Raw genomic sequence first — 15,065 nt, 5'->3', positions numbered from 1 at the left:
TCTTTTTAATAGTCCACATTTTGCAAGACCACGGCAGCCGCCCTCAGGGCCCGCTCCGGCCGCGCCCTCACGGCCCCTCAGCGCGGGCCTCCCGGGGGCGGGGGGCGCTGTGTGCCCGCCATGGCGGCGGGGCCGCTCTGGCCCCGCTCTGTGCCCGCCCGCCGCCCGGGGCCCTGCCGCGGTCCCGCCGCCCTCACCCGCCGCTCGGCCCCGCGCGGCCCCCGCGCTCCCCGTAGCCCCCCGCGCCGTCCCCCCGGTCGCTCCCCGGTCTTTATGCCCTCGGCGGGGCGGCGGGCGCGATGTGGCGGCTGCTGCTGGGCCGAAGCTGGGGCCGCTGCGGGCCGACCCCCGCCCGGCCCGCCTGCGCCCCCGGGCTGGGCCAGGGCCGCGGGCACAGCCCCGAGCGGTGAGTGCGCGCCCTGCCCGCGGCTGGGGGGCCCCGCGCCGCGGCCCGGCCTCACGGGGCCCGTGTTTGTGGTTGTTCCAGGGCGCCCGCGTGTGAGGATGGCCCGGAGCGAGGAGAGAGGCGGCAGCCGCTGCCCCGCCTGGTGCCCCGCTACTCCGTGCTGGAGGCTGTCACCTGGGTGAGGAGCGCGCCCTGGCCCTGCCGGGGACACCCCGGGGGTGGGAGCCCCGAAACAGAGCCGGGAACGAGGGGCTGGGTGGGAGCGGGCCGGGAAGAGGGATCGGGGCTGTTTTCCGTGATTCTGTGTGTGGTTCTGTGCAGGGAGCGCTGGGCGCGCTGCTCCTGCAGCTCGTCAGGCAGGTGGCGTGGCTGAGGTCGCTGCCGGACGCCCGGAGGGAGCGGAGGTGTCCCTGGCTGTCCCCGCTGCCCCCCCAGCACACAGGTCAGCTCCGGCCCGGGGGGGTCGTGGGAGGCAGCCGGGTAGGGTTTGTGCCTCGTGGTGTGTTAACTAAGGCTCAGAGGGAGCTGGGAGAGGCTGACAGATTTCAGGCTCTCTGGGAGGAGTGAGAACTGGTATCTGTCGGGGGAACCTCTGCTTCTTAACGATTTGATGCAATCCCACTTTGTTTATCCTTTTGTTAATCCCTTACCTTTGTTTTCCGCCCTGAATTCCTCTCCATGAACTCTCCTCCTTCTTGGCTGTGAGAAGGACACTAAGTAGATCCGGTGTTGTCGCCTAAAGCAGACAGTTTCTGTGCTCTGTGTTACAGTGGTGACTGAAGCCTCAACCAGCTGTCCCAGTGAGCAGTTGGGGTCCCAGTTCCTGCAGAAAGCAATTCCAGAGGCCACAGCAGAGAATTCATCCTCAGGCATCCCCTCAGGGCAAGAAGAGAGCCAGCCCTGGGCAGAAGTAGGTATGTGCAATGTGCTGCAGGGCAGGGTACTTGTGGCAGGAGGACTTTGGAGTTTCCCCAAGGCAAAGCTTGAAGCCAAGGAGTGTGTCGCCACTTATTGACCCTTGAGAAGGTAGGTGAGAGTGGGAACACAGAATTTCAGAGAGATGAATCAGGAGTCCAGAGACAGGAGGAAAAAGTTCTCCTGAAGGCAGTGACAAGCCTGTGCTGTAGCTGCAGGTGACAACACCTTACCTACACTGCTCTGCCTTAGTGGCCTGATTATAGCTCCAGTTCTGTCCTTTTATTATTGTGGACAGATGTCTGGAGCCAGAAGGATTCAGGAGGATACTGCACCACTGATCTGGGAGACTTGTGTACATGGTGTGAAACTAAAGGAATTATTTCCTTCCTGCAAGATGAGGATGTATCTCTGAGCACTTATGCTGTAGATAAGACAGTGGAAGGAGGTATCAAAGACATTATTAAAATGAGTTTTATAAAAATAGAAAGATATACTCCAACAAAATTGAAGTGTGTCCTACATAGGAAATTCAAAGTCACACCAAGGGAGATCAGATGAGACCTACAGCAGGGCTACTCACTAGATATATAAATACTAATGATGGCCTCAGGAAAGTTGTTAGAAGCAGGAAGCCTGCTGGAGCAGGTAAAAACGGGGACAACATATGATCGTGGTGTAGAAGAGGCACGTAAGAAAACCAGCCAGGAATGTTGGCTAAATCATAGAATCACAGAAGGGTTTGGGTTGGAAGGGACCTCAAAGCTCATCTCATTCCATCCCCCTGCCATGGCAGGGACACCTTCCACCAGCCCAGGTTGCTCCAAGCCCCGTCCAGCCTGGCCTTGGACACTTCCAGGGGCAGCCACAGCTTCCCTGGGCAACCTGTGCCAGGGCCTCCCCACCCTCACAGGGAGGAATTTAAATTATGAAGGTGCTGCAGAAAAGGTCAGAGGTGTTCCCCATTTTTTTGTTTTCTTTCAGAATTTTGGCTTTCTTCTGTGCTCATTTAAGCTCTTGCCCATCTCTGCTTATCAAACCTTTCACCTGCCAGAGGTTACCATTCCCATCAGTCGGCAAATGGAGCATTTTGTTTCCATGTTTCCTAATTAACTCCAGGAAAACAGCCAGGTTAATTTACCTAAACTGCCAATTAGGCTGTTTAACCCATCTGCTTTTTCCTGGAGCAGATTAAGAAGCACTCGGACACTGCCAGGTGACTGGACATGGACCTCTGGGAGGGGTGGTGGGAAGGAGTGGAGACAGCAATGCCTTCACTTGGCACAGCTGAACATTCCAGGGTGAATGTGTGTCTGACAAACAGTTTCCTGCTGAGAGTCAATAGGAAGAGCTTTTAGGCAAACTGATAAATTGAACAGTGACAAGTCACTGAGGCCACGTGGTCTTTGTTCAGATGTTCTTCAGAAGCTGTGAAATGGCTGAGCCTCCAACGATGATCTGTAATCCTGTGCTCAAATCTGCTCCATGAGCAGAGGAATAAGCACTGACAGATTGGACTCAGGCTTTTAAAAAGAGGTGGGTGTGTGTTTGTTAGAGCTACAGAACTGCAGAAAAGGTAATTCTAATTTGATGGAAAATCTGATAGGGAGTAGAGGTGTCAGGTACCAGGATGAGATAGATACCTATGATGTGCTGAATCAAAGGTTTTGGAAGGATTTAGGAAGCCATTTCTCAGGCCAACTTGCTCCACTGCAGAGACTTAAGAGAGTTGTAAATCTATTAAGAGTTCTTTGGAGAAGTCAACAGGCATGTGGAGCAAGATTATCCAGCTTTTAGCTTTCTGAAAATCTTTCAGACAGGACCTAAACCAAAACTACCTGGAGAATTCAAGCTGATGTGAGGGAACACAGAGGGGCTGCTCTTGAGCTTGTAACTCCTAAAAGCACAAGGAATAGTTTTCACCATGCAGAGCTGTTCCTGGTGGATTCCCCACAGTCCTTTGTTGAAACCTGTTCTGTTCAGCACAGTCAGCAGTGATTTGGAAAAAGGAGGTGACAAGTGAGGCGACAGAAGCAGCAACTGGTACAGAATTATTCAGCACAGTCAAATGTGAAAGTCACAGCAAAAGACTGCACTAGAACTAAACCCAGGGTAATCCCAAGGGGGATTAAATGAGTGTACACAGGGGAGTGTGCCTGTAAATACACGTGCAGAATGAGGAGTGTCAAATTAATAATTGTGTTGCAGAGGGAACATTTAAAGTCACTGTGGATGTGCTTTTGATAAGGTTAAGTCAGTGCTCGGCAGCAGTGAGGCCAATTAAATGTTAATTATGGTAAAGGAAGGAGCTGAGGACAAGGCAGTGTCGTGGGTTTGTGTGATGCAGCCACGTCTTGAACACTTAAGGAAAAGACACTGAAAAACAGGGACAAAATTGGCAGAGAAAAGAGTGACAAGGAGACAATTACATCCAAATAGAGACTGACTCTTCAGCTTAAAAAAAAGAAGTGGCAAAGGCTGTGTTTGCTGGTGCTCTGTGAAACTAGAATTGTTGAGAGAAAGTGAATAGGAACAATATTTTTCATAATCCACACAGTAATAGCAGCACAGAAGTGGACAGCTAGCAAGTCTGGAAAAAAGCAAAAGGCAGTAGGTGCTCGGCCAGTGCACAGGTAAATTGTGGAAGTCATTGCTACAGGCCAAAATGCAAGTGGGTTCCAAGAAGTGATTAGGTAAAATTGCACCTTCAAATTAGACTTAATTGGTCCAGCCAAACCTCCTGCTCAGATCACAGAACAGCTGATTGCTGGAAAGTTCTGCCAGGGAGAGCGTGACTTTATAATCCCTGTTCCTTACCCTGTCTGCCCAAGCAGCTCCAACTGTCAGTTGTCAGAGATAATATATGTCAGAAATAATTTGATTTTGCTCAATACGTAAGTCCTCAGGTTCCATTGCACATTATGCTGTGCACCCATTTTGTGGGAATTTATTGAGAGAAGTCAGGGTGAAGAGATTTGGTAATTTGCACTGAAGAGCCTGAAAAATTGCATAGTTTTGTCATGTGAGAAGTCCTGTGAATCTTTTCATGCAAAGCAAAGCTTAGCGATCCCTTTCTCTCAGAATATGTTTTGCTTTCTACAGGAAAACCTACCCAAGGTATAGGATTTTCTTTTTCTTGGTGTTTAGCTCCTGAAAGAGGATGAGGCTGGCAAAGCCAGAGTGTGGCAGGAAGCTGGGGGGAGCAGAAGGAGGGGAAGGACAGACGCCTGGCAGATGACGCAGAGGAATCTGGTGGCAAAGCCTTGCCATGAGAGAACAGACCCCAGAACTCTCAGTGGAGCAGAATGTACCTTCCCTGCCCCAGTTTGCTGTTGCCAGCAATGGTAAAGGATCTTCTGCAGAGAATTCCATGTCCTTCCCCTTTCTCTCAGGGTTTCAGTTCGTTTCCAGACCGGCTGGTGCTGCTCTCCATGTACAGAGACAATCTGTCACTACCTCCAGGAGCAAAGATCTGGGGGATGGATCCCAACATTCCAGCATTGCAGATGAGCCATTCCAGTTTTAATGTAACAAAATACCATAGGATTTATTGCTTCAGCGTGTTTTAAAAGAAAACTTTGGGAAATTAACTTAAAAGTTGCTTTAAATAACACTCTGGCTATTGCTATCAGCAAGTCCTCAGCTGTATGTTTACATCCTTTTTTTTCATGCAATTCCTGCCTCACTTGAAGCCTTTTTGCTGGAAGTTAAAGGCACAGAGTGAGCAAGCAGGTGATTACAGCCAGTCTCAGTGTTACAGCAGCTGAATGCTGCCCTGGGGAGTTGTATTTTACCCCTGGCAGAACTGTAAAATTCGTTATTTCAATTCTGAGATTACAGACATTGCAAAAGTGTGTTTTCATTTCAAAGCACAATGAAACCAATTGGAAACACTGAAATTTTCCATGAGGCAGAAATGCTGGATTTTGTCCAGCTCTTGTTGTGACTTCATTCTCATGAAGGCTTTGGATGTTTTGGGATGAGCAATCTAGAACTGTCTCTGAGAAGATTATTAATTCCTCATTTGGAGCTAGATGTGAGCAACATTTCATTAGTCCAGGATGAACAGTGGGGAAAGACAAAAATATTTATTAACTGCTGAATATGTGAGCGTAGGGCATCCAGAACACTAAAAACAGGATGTGTAGTCATGTTACATCATAGCATATGTGTGTAGAAGTAGAGATCAAATTGCACAGAAAATCCCAGCTGTGGAATTCCCAGCTTTTGCACCTCCGACCTGCAGAATAATTTGACGTGGTCCTGTGTGAGCAGTATAGCAGTGGGTTTGTTCAAGGGCTGGGAAGTTCTGCTGGAAGCTTGAGAAATAAGAAACAGTTGGGTGAACTTGTATTAACTAATGCCAGGTTGAAGTTTAATTTCAGCTGGTTGTCTCATTCTGCTGAAGGGATTCTTTGCTGCTGGGGGTGTTCTTGAAGAGTTTTGATTTGAGGCTTGCCCAGCCTCAGAGGTGAGTTCTGAGGGAATTCAGGCACAGGTTGCCCAGAGAAGCTGTGGCTGCCCCAGCCCTGGAAGTGTCCGAGGACACGTTGGACGGGGTTTGGAGCAACCTGGGATTGGAAGGTGTCCCTGCCCATGGCAGGGGTGGAACGAGATGATCTTTCAAGTCCCTTCCAACCCAAACCAGTCTGGGATCCTTCAGGAGATGGGGCTGGGTGTCAGGATCAGTTGGTTCCTGTGTTTTCTTCCAAATGCTCTCTGGGAGGGGTTACCCTGCTCTGGGGAGATCACTGGGGTTTGAGTGAGGAGGGGTTTCCAGTGGGAGAGAGGAACAAGGTGGTTCTGCAAGCTGACAGAATTCAGAATTAGTGGCTGTTTATTTTTCATGGTTTAATGGTTTGTCCAAATTACAGCATGCTTTCCTCTGATTTAGGAGAAGATATCTATGCAAAATGTAAGGTTTCCTAAAAGCAAGGAGGTACTAATGTTGTTTAAACAAGTACTGGGAGAATTCTTAAACAGACTTTTTTTCCATGGGATTTGCAGTTGTATATGTGGCAAAAACCCAAATTACATCACGAGGGAGATACCTGCACAAGAGATAGAGCCTTGCAGTGAGGAAGATCAGATAATTTGGTGCCTGATCTGAAAATAAATGGAAAGCACAACTAATAAATTCACAGATTATGCTACTTTTGGTGGAATGATGCATAGAAATCGTGTTTGCCAGAGCAGTGTTGCCTGTTGGGTGAGTGGGGCTTGTTCAGATAAAATACATTTTAATACAGCCAGAGGGGAATTGTTTGTCTGAGAATAATGAGGCTGCAGCTGGCACAGAGGCCACGGCTTCCTGCACATTGTGACATGGTCCAGGTACTGCAAGGAGCAATCCTGCCTCTTGCACCCCTCATTCCTGCTGCTGTGCTGGCACAAGTGCTTGAGTAGCCAAATAGTGCCAGGAATTAAGGAATCAGGCCCTAAAAGGACATTTTTTTTTTGCTTGTGTTGGCTCCCTGCTCTGCAGCTGCACAGCTTGAGAGGGGACAGGAGGATGTGGGGAGGGCACAGCTCGTGTGAACAGCTCTGGCTCAGAGTGATCCAGGGTCCAGCACCTGGTGTTAAATGTCCAGTGGGATCCAGGGGGGGTTGGGGATTCAGGTTAAAAATACTTGGCCTTGCCCGAGCTCTGTGTGGAGGTCACTGTCCTCTTAGAGGAGCTGGAGTAAATGCCTGTGTAATCACTGCCAGCACAATTCTGTGCCCAGCAAGGTGGCTTAGCTTGTGCTGGAGATGCCTCTGTTAGATAATTCTGATTGAAACTGGGCAGACAGTGGCTGGACACGAGGTTGTACCAGTGTATCTGAACTGATAGAGCCCTGAGCTGGGGGGATAGGGGGTGATAACCAGAGCCTGCATCTGATGCAGCCAGATAACGTGTCTGATCATCCCCTGCATCCCCTGGGAAGAAATTACCTGGGAAAGGAGGTAGGGAGGCAGGAACCTCAGCTGAGATGCCCTGGGCATCACAATGGGGTTCCAGTGGGAATTGGAGCACAGTTCTGATCCGTGCAAACCAGGCAGCTAGGAATTTGCATGTCCCCCTGTGACACTAGTAAGAGGGTCTGTACTTCAGTAACAATGCTCAAAATTCAGGAATAGTGGCAGAAAGTCATAAAATTAATCAACTCTGGCAGAAAAGTACTGCAGTTAAAAGACATGAACTGCACAGACTGTTTAGAATCACAGACAGGAATCAAGAGGGGTTGATTAGTCGTGTCAGGGCTTTCAAAAGGAGGAATTGGCTTTTTAGTAAAGAGGAGAAAAAAACCTAGAAGAGTCAGTGCCTGGGAGCAGAAACCAGTTGTATTTTAATTTGAAAGGAAGCACAGAGGTTTGAAGCAGCAATTGCAAGTTAGTGGAACACACTTTTAGAAGAAAGGGGAGATCCTCAACCTTTTGGTGTCTTCAAACCAAAGCCAGGGCCTTTCCGGAGGAGCTCTGTAACCAGCTGCAGGCACAGGGCTGGATTCCTGTGGTGTCGAGGACCAGGAATCGGAATGGGAACGATTCCGGAAATGGAAAATTATGTACAGCGATTGAACGGACTTTATGATTCGGACTTTATAGTTGTTGTGCACGTACACGTTGTGTGTTCCCCCAGAATTTGTATCTTCCGGGCACGTCCCGGCCGGCTCACCTCCCTGCTCTTCTGTTTCTCCGCCGATGGGCTGCAGAAGCTGCGGCAGGAGACAGCCCCCATCCCTTTCCCTCCGGATTCTACCTGCAGCTCCTCTTGGTCTTTGTGATCCTTGCTGTGTAGCAGCTCCGTCCCCCTTCCCCCTTTCGGACCGCGGCATATGGCTCCCGACGTGGGGCGAAGGTAGAGGTTTTTATCTTAAAACACCTCCCACACGCCACCAGGGCTCAGAGGACGCGGAGAGAGGCGTTTTCGTCCCGCTGGTCCTTCCCGGCTGAACTCCGGAGTCACGGCAAGGCGGCCACCGCACCAAGAAAAGGTGAGCACCGGGAAAACCCCTAATCCCATCTCCCAGCCTCACAAAATTAAAAAAAAAAAAAACAAAAAAACCCCACAAACTACAGACTAACAGAAGCCTAAGTAACTCCAAAAATATGGGCCTCTCACTATCTACCTCTCAAAAATTCGTGTACCGCAAGCTTAAAGACTTTATTTTGGAAAACGGACACCCCTTGACAAAAAATCTGCAAAAGCCCTCGCTAAATGCCTTGAAAAGGGAGGGGAAGCAGTCTCCAACAGCATGTCTCTAAAAGACTGGGAGAAAATTGGATACAGTATCTGGAGAGCGAAAGAGAGGGGAGACAGAACTGCTGCTGAGGCATCAATCGCCTGGAGATCGATTCTGATGGTGCTACAGCATCAGTTGATGAGCTCCAATGAAAATCTCCAAGAATCACCACGAAAATATAAAAATTCCAATTCGAAATCCCCGACAAGGAGGAGCACGGCGGGAGGGGGAAAAAAGCGGCGGGGGGGAAGACGCGGTCTGGGCAACATGGCGGCGGGGGGGGGGAGAAGGGCGCCTGCACGCGCGCGGGGCCGAAGCGCGCGGGGGGCGGAGATGGCGGGAGCGCACGGCGCGTGCCGGCACGGCGCGCCAACTTTTCCCGCGCGCTCCGTCGGCCCCGCCCCCCAGCCCCGCCCCCGGCACGCCCACCCACGGGCCCGGCTGAGCCTCCTCCCGCCCCCCGGGGCCGTGCGGGAGGGAAACGCGCTGTTCGTTGTGCTGGGCAGGGTTTCATCCCTGTGCAGTGTTCGGGAGGGCTGGGCTCGGCGGGAACTGGGGAAAGCACGGGCAGATATGTGAGTGTGTGTTGGCAGGGACTGTGCTGTGGGCATGGTGTGGGAGAGGGAACAAGGGGTAAGGTTAATTTTGGAGGGGGAAGTTATCACAGAATCACAGAATAAATGTCCTGAGTTGGAAGGGATCTGCAAGGATCATGGAGTCCAAAACCTGGCCCTGCACAGACACCCCAACAATCCCACCCTGTCCCTGAGAGCACTGTCCAAACCCTCCTGGAGCTCTGGCAGCCTTGGGGCTGTGCCCATTGCCCTGGGGAGCCTGGTCAGTGCCCAACCAGCCTCTGGGGGAAGAACCTTTGCCTGAGATCCAACCTGATCCTGCCCTGGCACAGCTCCAGCTGTTCCCTCTATCCTATCCCTGCTCACACAGAGCAGAGATCGGAGCTGCCCCTCATGAGGAAGCTGCAGACTGCAATAAGTAGTATCAGGTATTTGCTGAATTCTGAAAGATCTGATGATGTCCACGAGGCTGCACCAAGCTCCCTGGCCAGAGGGGAGGTGAGCAGTGTCCATACAGCTTCCCTAGGTAGATGGCTGTGTAGGACGGGGAGATGTCTTTTGTGGACACATGACACCAGATGACATCACCCCCCTGGTAACTGTAATACAGCACAAACGGCTCTCACTGCTCTGTTTCCAAGCAAGAATCTCCAGTAGAGTTGATATGATTTTGCTGCCTTAACAGCCCTCTTCTTTGACTCCTCAGGGTGACCCAGCTCAGCGAGGGCATTTAGAGGAAGCCGCTTTCCAATTGCAGCAGATTTTCCGGATTGATATTTCCATTGCCTTGAATATCCTCGGTAATGTGGACTTGGGTTTGTTTTGCCCTTAAACCACAGGTTTCTCATTTTGGAGGACCTCCAAAGCATTGCAGGTCTTGTGTGAAGGCAGAGATGGCATATACCCAAGCTGAAGCCTCCTTTCAGCAATTTTAACTGTGCTCCTAGAGATTTACTGCCCTATGTCCCATCCTGCCACCAGATTTATATCAGCATATTTCAGTCCAGGCTTGGTTGAAGCCTGCATTCTTGTCCTGACATCTGTAGTGGGAAATTAAGCCATCTCTGTCTTTTTTGCAACACAAGATGTCACATCCTTGTATCCTTTTTTTATTGTATGAGCTCATGGTCTTTCTGGCAAGCTGAAAAAGCAATTGCAGAATTGCAACTCTAAGAAAGGCTGAGGGGAGATGCAGTGATCTAAGTCCCTGTCCCTGTATACAGCACTAGTTGCAGCCCTGACGAGCACTGTGAGCCATACACTGTGTTAGCCCGTGATCCCTCTTTGGAACGAGGCTGGAAAAATCCCTAAAATGCAGTGTTGCTGTTTTTCTTGTGGAAACTGTGGAGTGAGGGTTCTTGAGCCAGCTGGAAGTGGCCCAGAGCCCTTGGCACGAGCCAGGGAAGGCTCAGTGGCTGAGGGGGAGGTTGCTGCCTTCGGGGCTGAGTTGTGGCCGTTGCGTTTGCCCTGTTGTGACGTTGTGTTCTCCTCAGGCATCGAGAGCATGAGGGCAGGGCACTGCAGGACAGGCTTCACCTGCTTCAAACTGGCTGCTGATCGAGGCTACAGCAAAGCCCAGTTCAACGTGGGCCTGTGCTATGAGCATGGCAGAGGCACGGAAAAAGACCTGGAAAAGGTATCCATGGCTTGTGGGGTTGTGTGTGTGCAGCACAGATCAGGAGTGGTCTCTGTTGGGTGCTCAGGAGCTTTTTCCTTTGAATGGGTGCGACAGTCATGGAATATCCTGAGCTGGAAGGAACCCCACAAGGATCAAGTCCAACCCCTGGCCCTGCACGGACACCCCAGCAATCCCACCCTGGCCCTGAGAGCGTTGTCCAAACACTCCTTGAGCTCTCAGCCCTGGGGCTGTGCCCACTGCTCTGGGGAGCCTGTTCCAGTGCCCGGGCTCTGAAGACTTCGTAGAAACTGCTGGAAATAATATAAATTGTGGGTTTGCAGAGCTGGCTTCAGTGCCATCAATCCCCTCAGGGATGTGCTCTGAGATCCCCTTTCCCACAGCTTCTGAGGGCTTCTCCAGGTGCACAGGCTGTGCCACCAGCACCCAGGAGGGCACCAAGGAGAAACCTGTCATGTTACTGTATTTAAGACACCACTGCACATCCGAGGGCTTCCTAAATCTCCAGTTTGGGAATGGTAACTACAGCCTGCCACCTAGTGCAGGCTGGCTGCAGCTAGCAGCTGCTGGAGCTGGGAAGAGCTGCAGAAGCAGCTTCTTTTGAGTAATTGTTGGCCCAGTGCCACCCCTTTCAAGTTGGGGAGGTTTGAGTAGAGCAGGCAGGGTGGTTCCAGGGCTCTGGGGCAGTCACAGCCCCCTGTCTGGTTTAACCAAGCTGCTGTTCCTCAGCAGGGAAGAGTGGGAGAGCTGTGGGGGGAACCATGTGCAGCTTGTGATGGATCTAAACAGGGGTTAAGCTTGACCTGTCCAGAGAGGGGTCACATCATGTTCCAGGGCATCTATTACCTGGCTCACACGGGTGGGTTTCTCTCTCTGCAGGCAGCTCTTTATTACTGCCATGCTGCCAGCAGCTGCCACCCCATGGCCCAGTACCGTTACGGGAGGTACCTCCTGCAGCACAGCCCTGGCCAGCAGTGGGACAGGCTCCAGAGGGCCCTGACGTTCCTGGAGGGAGCAGCAACGGCTGGGATCATAGAGGTCAGTGTCTGCAGCCTGGGGGGTCACAGGAGAGAGCCAGCAGAGAACCCTGACTGAAGGACTTGAGCCACAGGACATCCTAGAAAGTATCGTTTGTGGGACTAGAAGCAAAATTCTTCCAACATGTTTATCCCTGCTCACAGCAGGGGGGCTGGAACTAGGTGATCTCTAAGATCTCATCTAACCCAAACCATTCTATGATTCTCTGATTATATATTTATATTCCTGACAGTGTCTGGGAGACAGCCCTGCCTGCACATGGGAGCTGGGAACCAGCTGTATCAGCACACTGAGTGTCTGTTTTTAATGTGGCTCTTAGCTCAGAGCCCTGGCTTAAGAGAACTGACCTACAGTTGAAAACATAGCTCAGTGTTCCATCTCCTCTCAATTCCAAGTGTTGCTTTGCTGGAGGAACTTCCACGAAATGCTTGAAGTGAGAACAGATCCTCATTTTGTAGCTGTGACTTTGGCAGTGACTCATCCCTGTGGATCTGTGTACCCTGCCCTCCTTTCCCTCTCTCCAGGAGATGCATTTAGGCCCATGTGCCATCTTCTGCTGGGAGTGCCAGTCATGCTGGCAGTGCCTGTGCCTCCTGTGCCACCCTGTTCCAGGAAGTGCATCTGCTGGATCTCATGGACAGCTCACGAGTCGGAGCCATTCCCTGGCTCTGCCTCCCACAGTGCAGTTTGAAAGGATGTTCTGGCTTTTACAGTGTTGGGATGGTGATGAGAACTGCGTGTGTGGTGGACTTGATAGATAAATGGGATTTCTTTGTGTGTTTACCATGTCAGGCTGATTTTTCCTAGGACAGCCCTCCTTCTCCCAACAGGCTCTGCAGCAAGCAGGGTCCTTGGGACACTTGTCTTGCCACAGCATTTGAGCAACTTGCAAAATCAGCAATGGAACTGGAGTAATTAAGGGGAAAAAAGCTGGCTGATCTGTGCCCTGTGTGGTTTTGTTGTAGGCACAGGCTTATCTTGGAGTGTTCTACATGAGGGGGCTGCAGCCCCAGGAAAAGAGGGGTCTGAAGTACCTGCTGCTGGCAGCAAACAGTGGTGTAAGTAATCCCTCTGTAAACTCTGATTGTCCTCAGTTTGGGATTGTTTCAGGTTACAGGTGGCAGATTCCAGGGCTTCTTGGAAATGGGAGTGAGTGTCAGGATTTTACTGCACAGGGTGAAAGGACAGAGGGGAGTCTTGGTGCATCTGGGAGAGGAAACAGGCCCCAGGCACAGACCCTACAAAGCATGAAGGTACAGACAGCCCTGTTGGAGTTCTTAAAGCACCAGTGCTTGTATCCATCCAGCAGAATGGGACATGTTTCCCATTATGGAGCATCTGCACCCTCTTCAGTCAAAATCTTTCATTACTTCATCATTTTTAGAACTTCGTTGTGTCCATCTCAAATCTGTTCTTCAAAATTGGCCCATTGTTTCTTGCCTTCTGTAGAGAGGATGAAAGGACTATTTCTGGATTCATTTTTTTCTTCAGGGACCTTTAACATACTTAAATACTTGACTCTCCTTTCACCCTTCCCCCATTATTGCAGTTTCTCCTCACAGGTTATGTTGTCCAAATCTCCAACAATTATCTTGCTTCCACTTTCTCCAAGTGACCCAGGCTTGTTTTGTCTGAAGGGCAGTGCCACAGTGTGGGCACAATACTGCTCCTGAACCCTCAGCAGCACTCAGAGGAGCACAAGTGTGCCATCCCACGTCTTGCAGCCAGGTTTCTGCATCCCACAGTTCTGTTTCCTTACAGCACTGCCACACTGTCCCCTTGTTTTCAGCTGCATTGTGAGAGCAAGTTTTTTTTCTGAAGAACTTGCTCATTTTAACTTCAGTTCCCACAGCTTTTGTGCAATGGAAAATAATGAATAGCCATTCCCTGTTCTGCTGGCTAATAGTTCTGGTTGTGGTGCCCTTTAGTGTGTCCTCTCTGAGTCATTTCTTTTGCAGGCTGCACAGCTCTGGTTTAGTTTGTCTCCCCGTGCAGTTATGCTATTTTACTTTTCTTGTCAGCCTTCTCTCTATTTTTCTAATTCTCCTTTGACCATTTTAAGATGCTTGGACTAAAATTGGACTCAGGATGGAGGTATGCCATGGATCTCACATAATGAGATCCTCTGCTTTGTTCTGTATTCCCTTCTAATAATTCCTAATACTCTTTGCCCTTTTGCCTGACACTGAGCAGTGATTAGATGGTCTCAGGGAACTATCACAGTGTGATATCACAGATTTCTTTCTATAAGCACTACTTTGCATTTGGCAATACTGTTTCTTTTGTGACTCTGTTGCCTACTCTTAGTCTTGTGAGATCTCCTCTAGTTAATTCTGTATAGTAAGTTTGACCACACTGAACAACATTACATCACTTGCAAACTTTGCCACTTGGGTTTTCACCCTCTTTTCAGAGTGCAGACACTGTCAGATCACTGGTGGGACTAGGCCTGACCAGCCACAGCAGCTCAGACATCATGGTACACAGTATTTAGTTCTAAATCTGCTAAAGATCTCTCAGAAGCTGCATCACTGGCTCCTTTCTTCCAGCCTGGAGTCAGATGTGTGTGCTGCACAATATCACACTGAATTATTAAACAGATGATTGTCATTTACTGGTAAGCCCTTAGCAACACAAAATGTGTCAGGAACCCCCCAGGAGATCAGTGTTTGGCATGTTTTGGTCACAGCCATGGCAGTTCTCAGACCCCATCCACCCTTCCCCCTCTCTGGTTCCCAATGGATGCTGGCTGTGGATGTACCAGGGCCTGGGCTCCCTGGGGTGGAACCCCACACATTCCCCTGCAAGAAGGGTCCGTGGGTGTGTTCCTTTCCCACTACCCTGGAGTATGAATCGGTGTTTAGTTGGTTAAAAGGATGCTGGGTACGGGTGAAACAAGGACAGCCCCGTTTAGTACAACTCCAGAGAAGGGCACAGGAAGTCCTGGATTCGGTGTTTCCCTGGTTGTTCCTGGGTGCTGGAGCCGAGCAGGGAACTCTGACAAGTGTCCTTCCAAACACTGCTCTGCAGAGAGCTCTCTTCTGCTTTGGTTCCCACTTTTTATCCTCCCTTATTTCATACATGCAGCCACAGAATATCAAACCCGTGTTAAAGAGTGCTGTGGAGAACTGAGCCTGACCTCCACATTTCCAGGGATATCTCAGTCCCTTCTGCCGTGCTAATTCGGGGATCTCCTCTCCTGGCAGCCTTGTGTCTGAGGTGCTCATCCTGGGAGAGATGGTTGGTGCAGCACTTCTGATTGAACCCTG

At 50.5% G+C, this 15,065-nt stretch overlaps 1 protein-coding gene across 1 annotated transcript in view; it reads left to right on the top strand.

Annotated features, from left to right (window-relative positions):
* The first annotated feature begins 299 nt into the window (after window positions 1-299).
* KIAA0141 (KIAA0141 ortholog) overlaps window positions 300-15,065 on the top strand; it is a 20,491-nt gene continuing 5,725 nt past the window's right edge. Inside the window, exons 1-9 of the mRNA XM_017830377.1 lie at window positions 300-406; window positions 488-584; window positions 728-848; window positions 1,177-1,320; window positions 8,204-8,298; window positions 9,829-9,922; window positions 10,616-10,758; window positions 11,638-11,796; window positions 12,762-12,854. Of these exons, the coding sequence (XP_017685866.1) occupies window positions 300-406; window positions 488-584; window positions 728-848; window positions 1,177-1,320; window positions 8,204-8,298; window positions 9,829-9,922; window positions 10,616-10,758; window positions 11,638-11,796; window positions 12,762-12,854 (1,053 nt within the window). The remainder of the gene's footprint in view (window positions 407-487; window positions 585-727; window positions 849-1,176; window positions 1,321-8,203; window positions 8,299-9,828; window positions 9,923-10,615; window positions 10,759-11,637; window positions 11,797-12,761; window positions 12,855-15,065) is intronic.

Source organism: Lepidothrix coronata, unplaced genomic scaffold (assembly GCF_001604755.1).
Source record: "Lepidothrix coronata isolate B3197 unplaced genomic scaffold, Lepidothrix_coronata-1.0 Scaffold178, whole genome shotgun sequence".
NCBI classification, from domain to species: Eukaryota; Metazoa; Chordata; class Aves; order Passeriformes; family Pipridae; genus Lepidothrix; species Lepidothrix coronata.
This window is presented reverse-complemented; position numbering and strand designations above follow the sequence as displayed.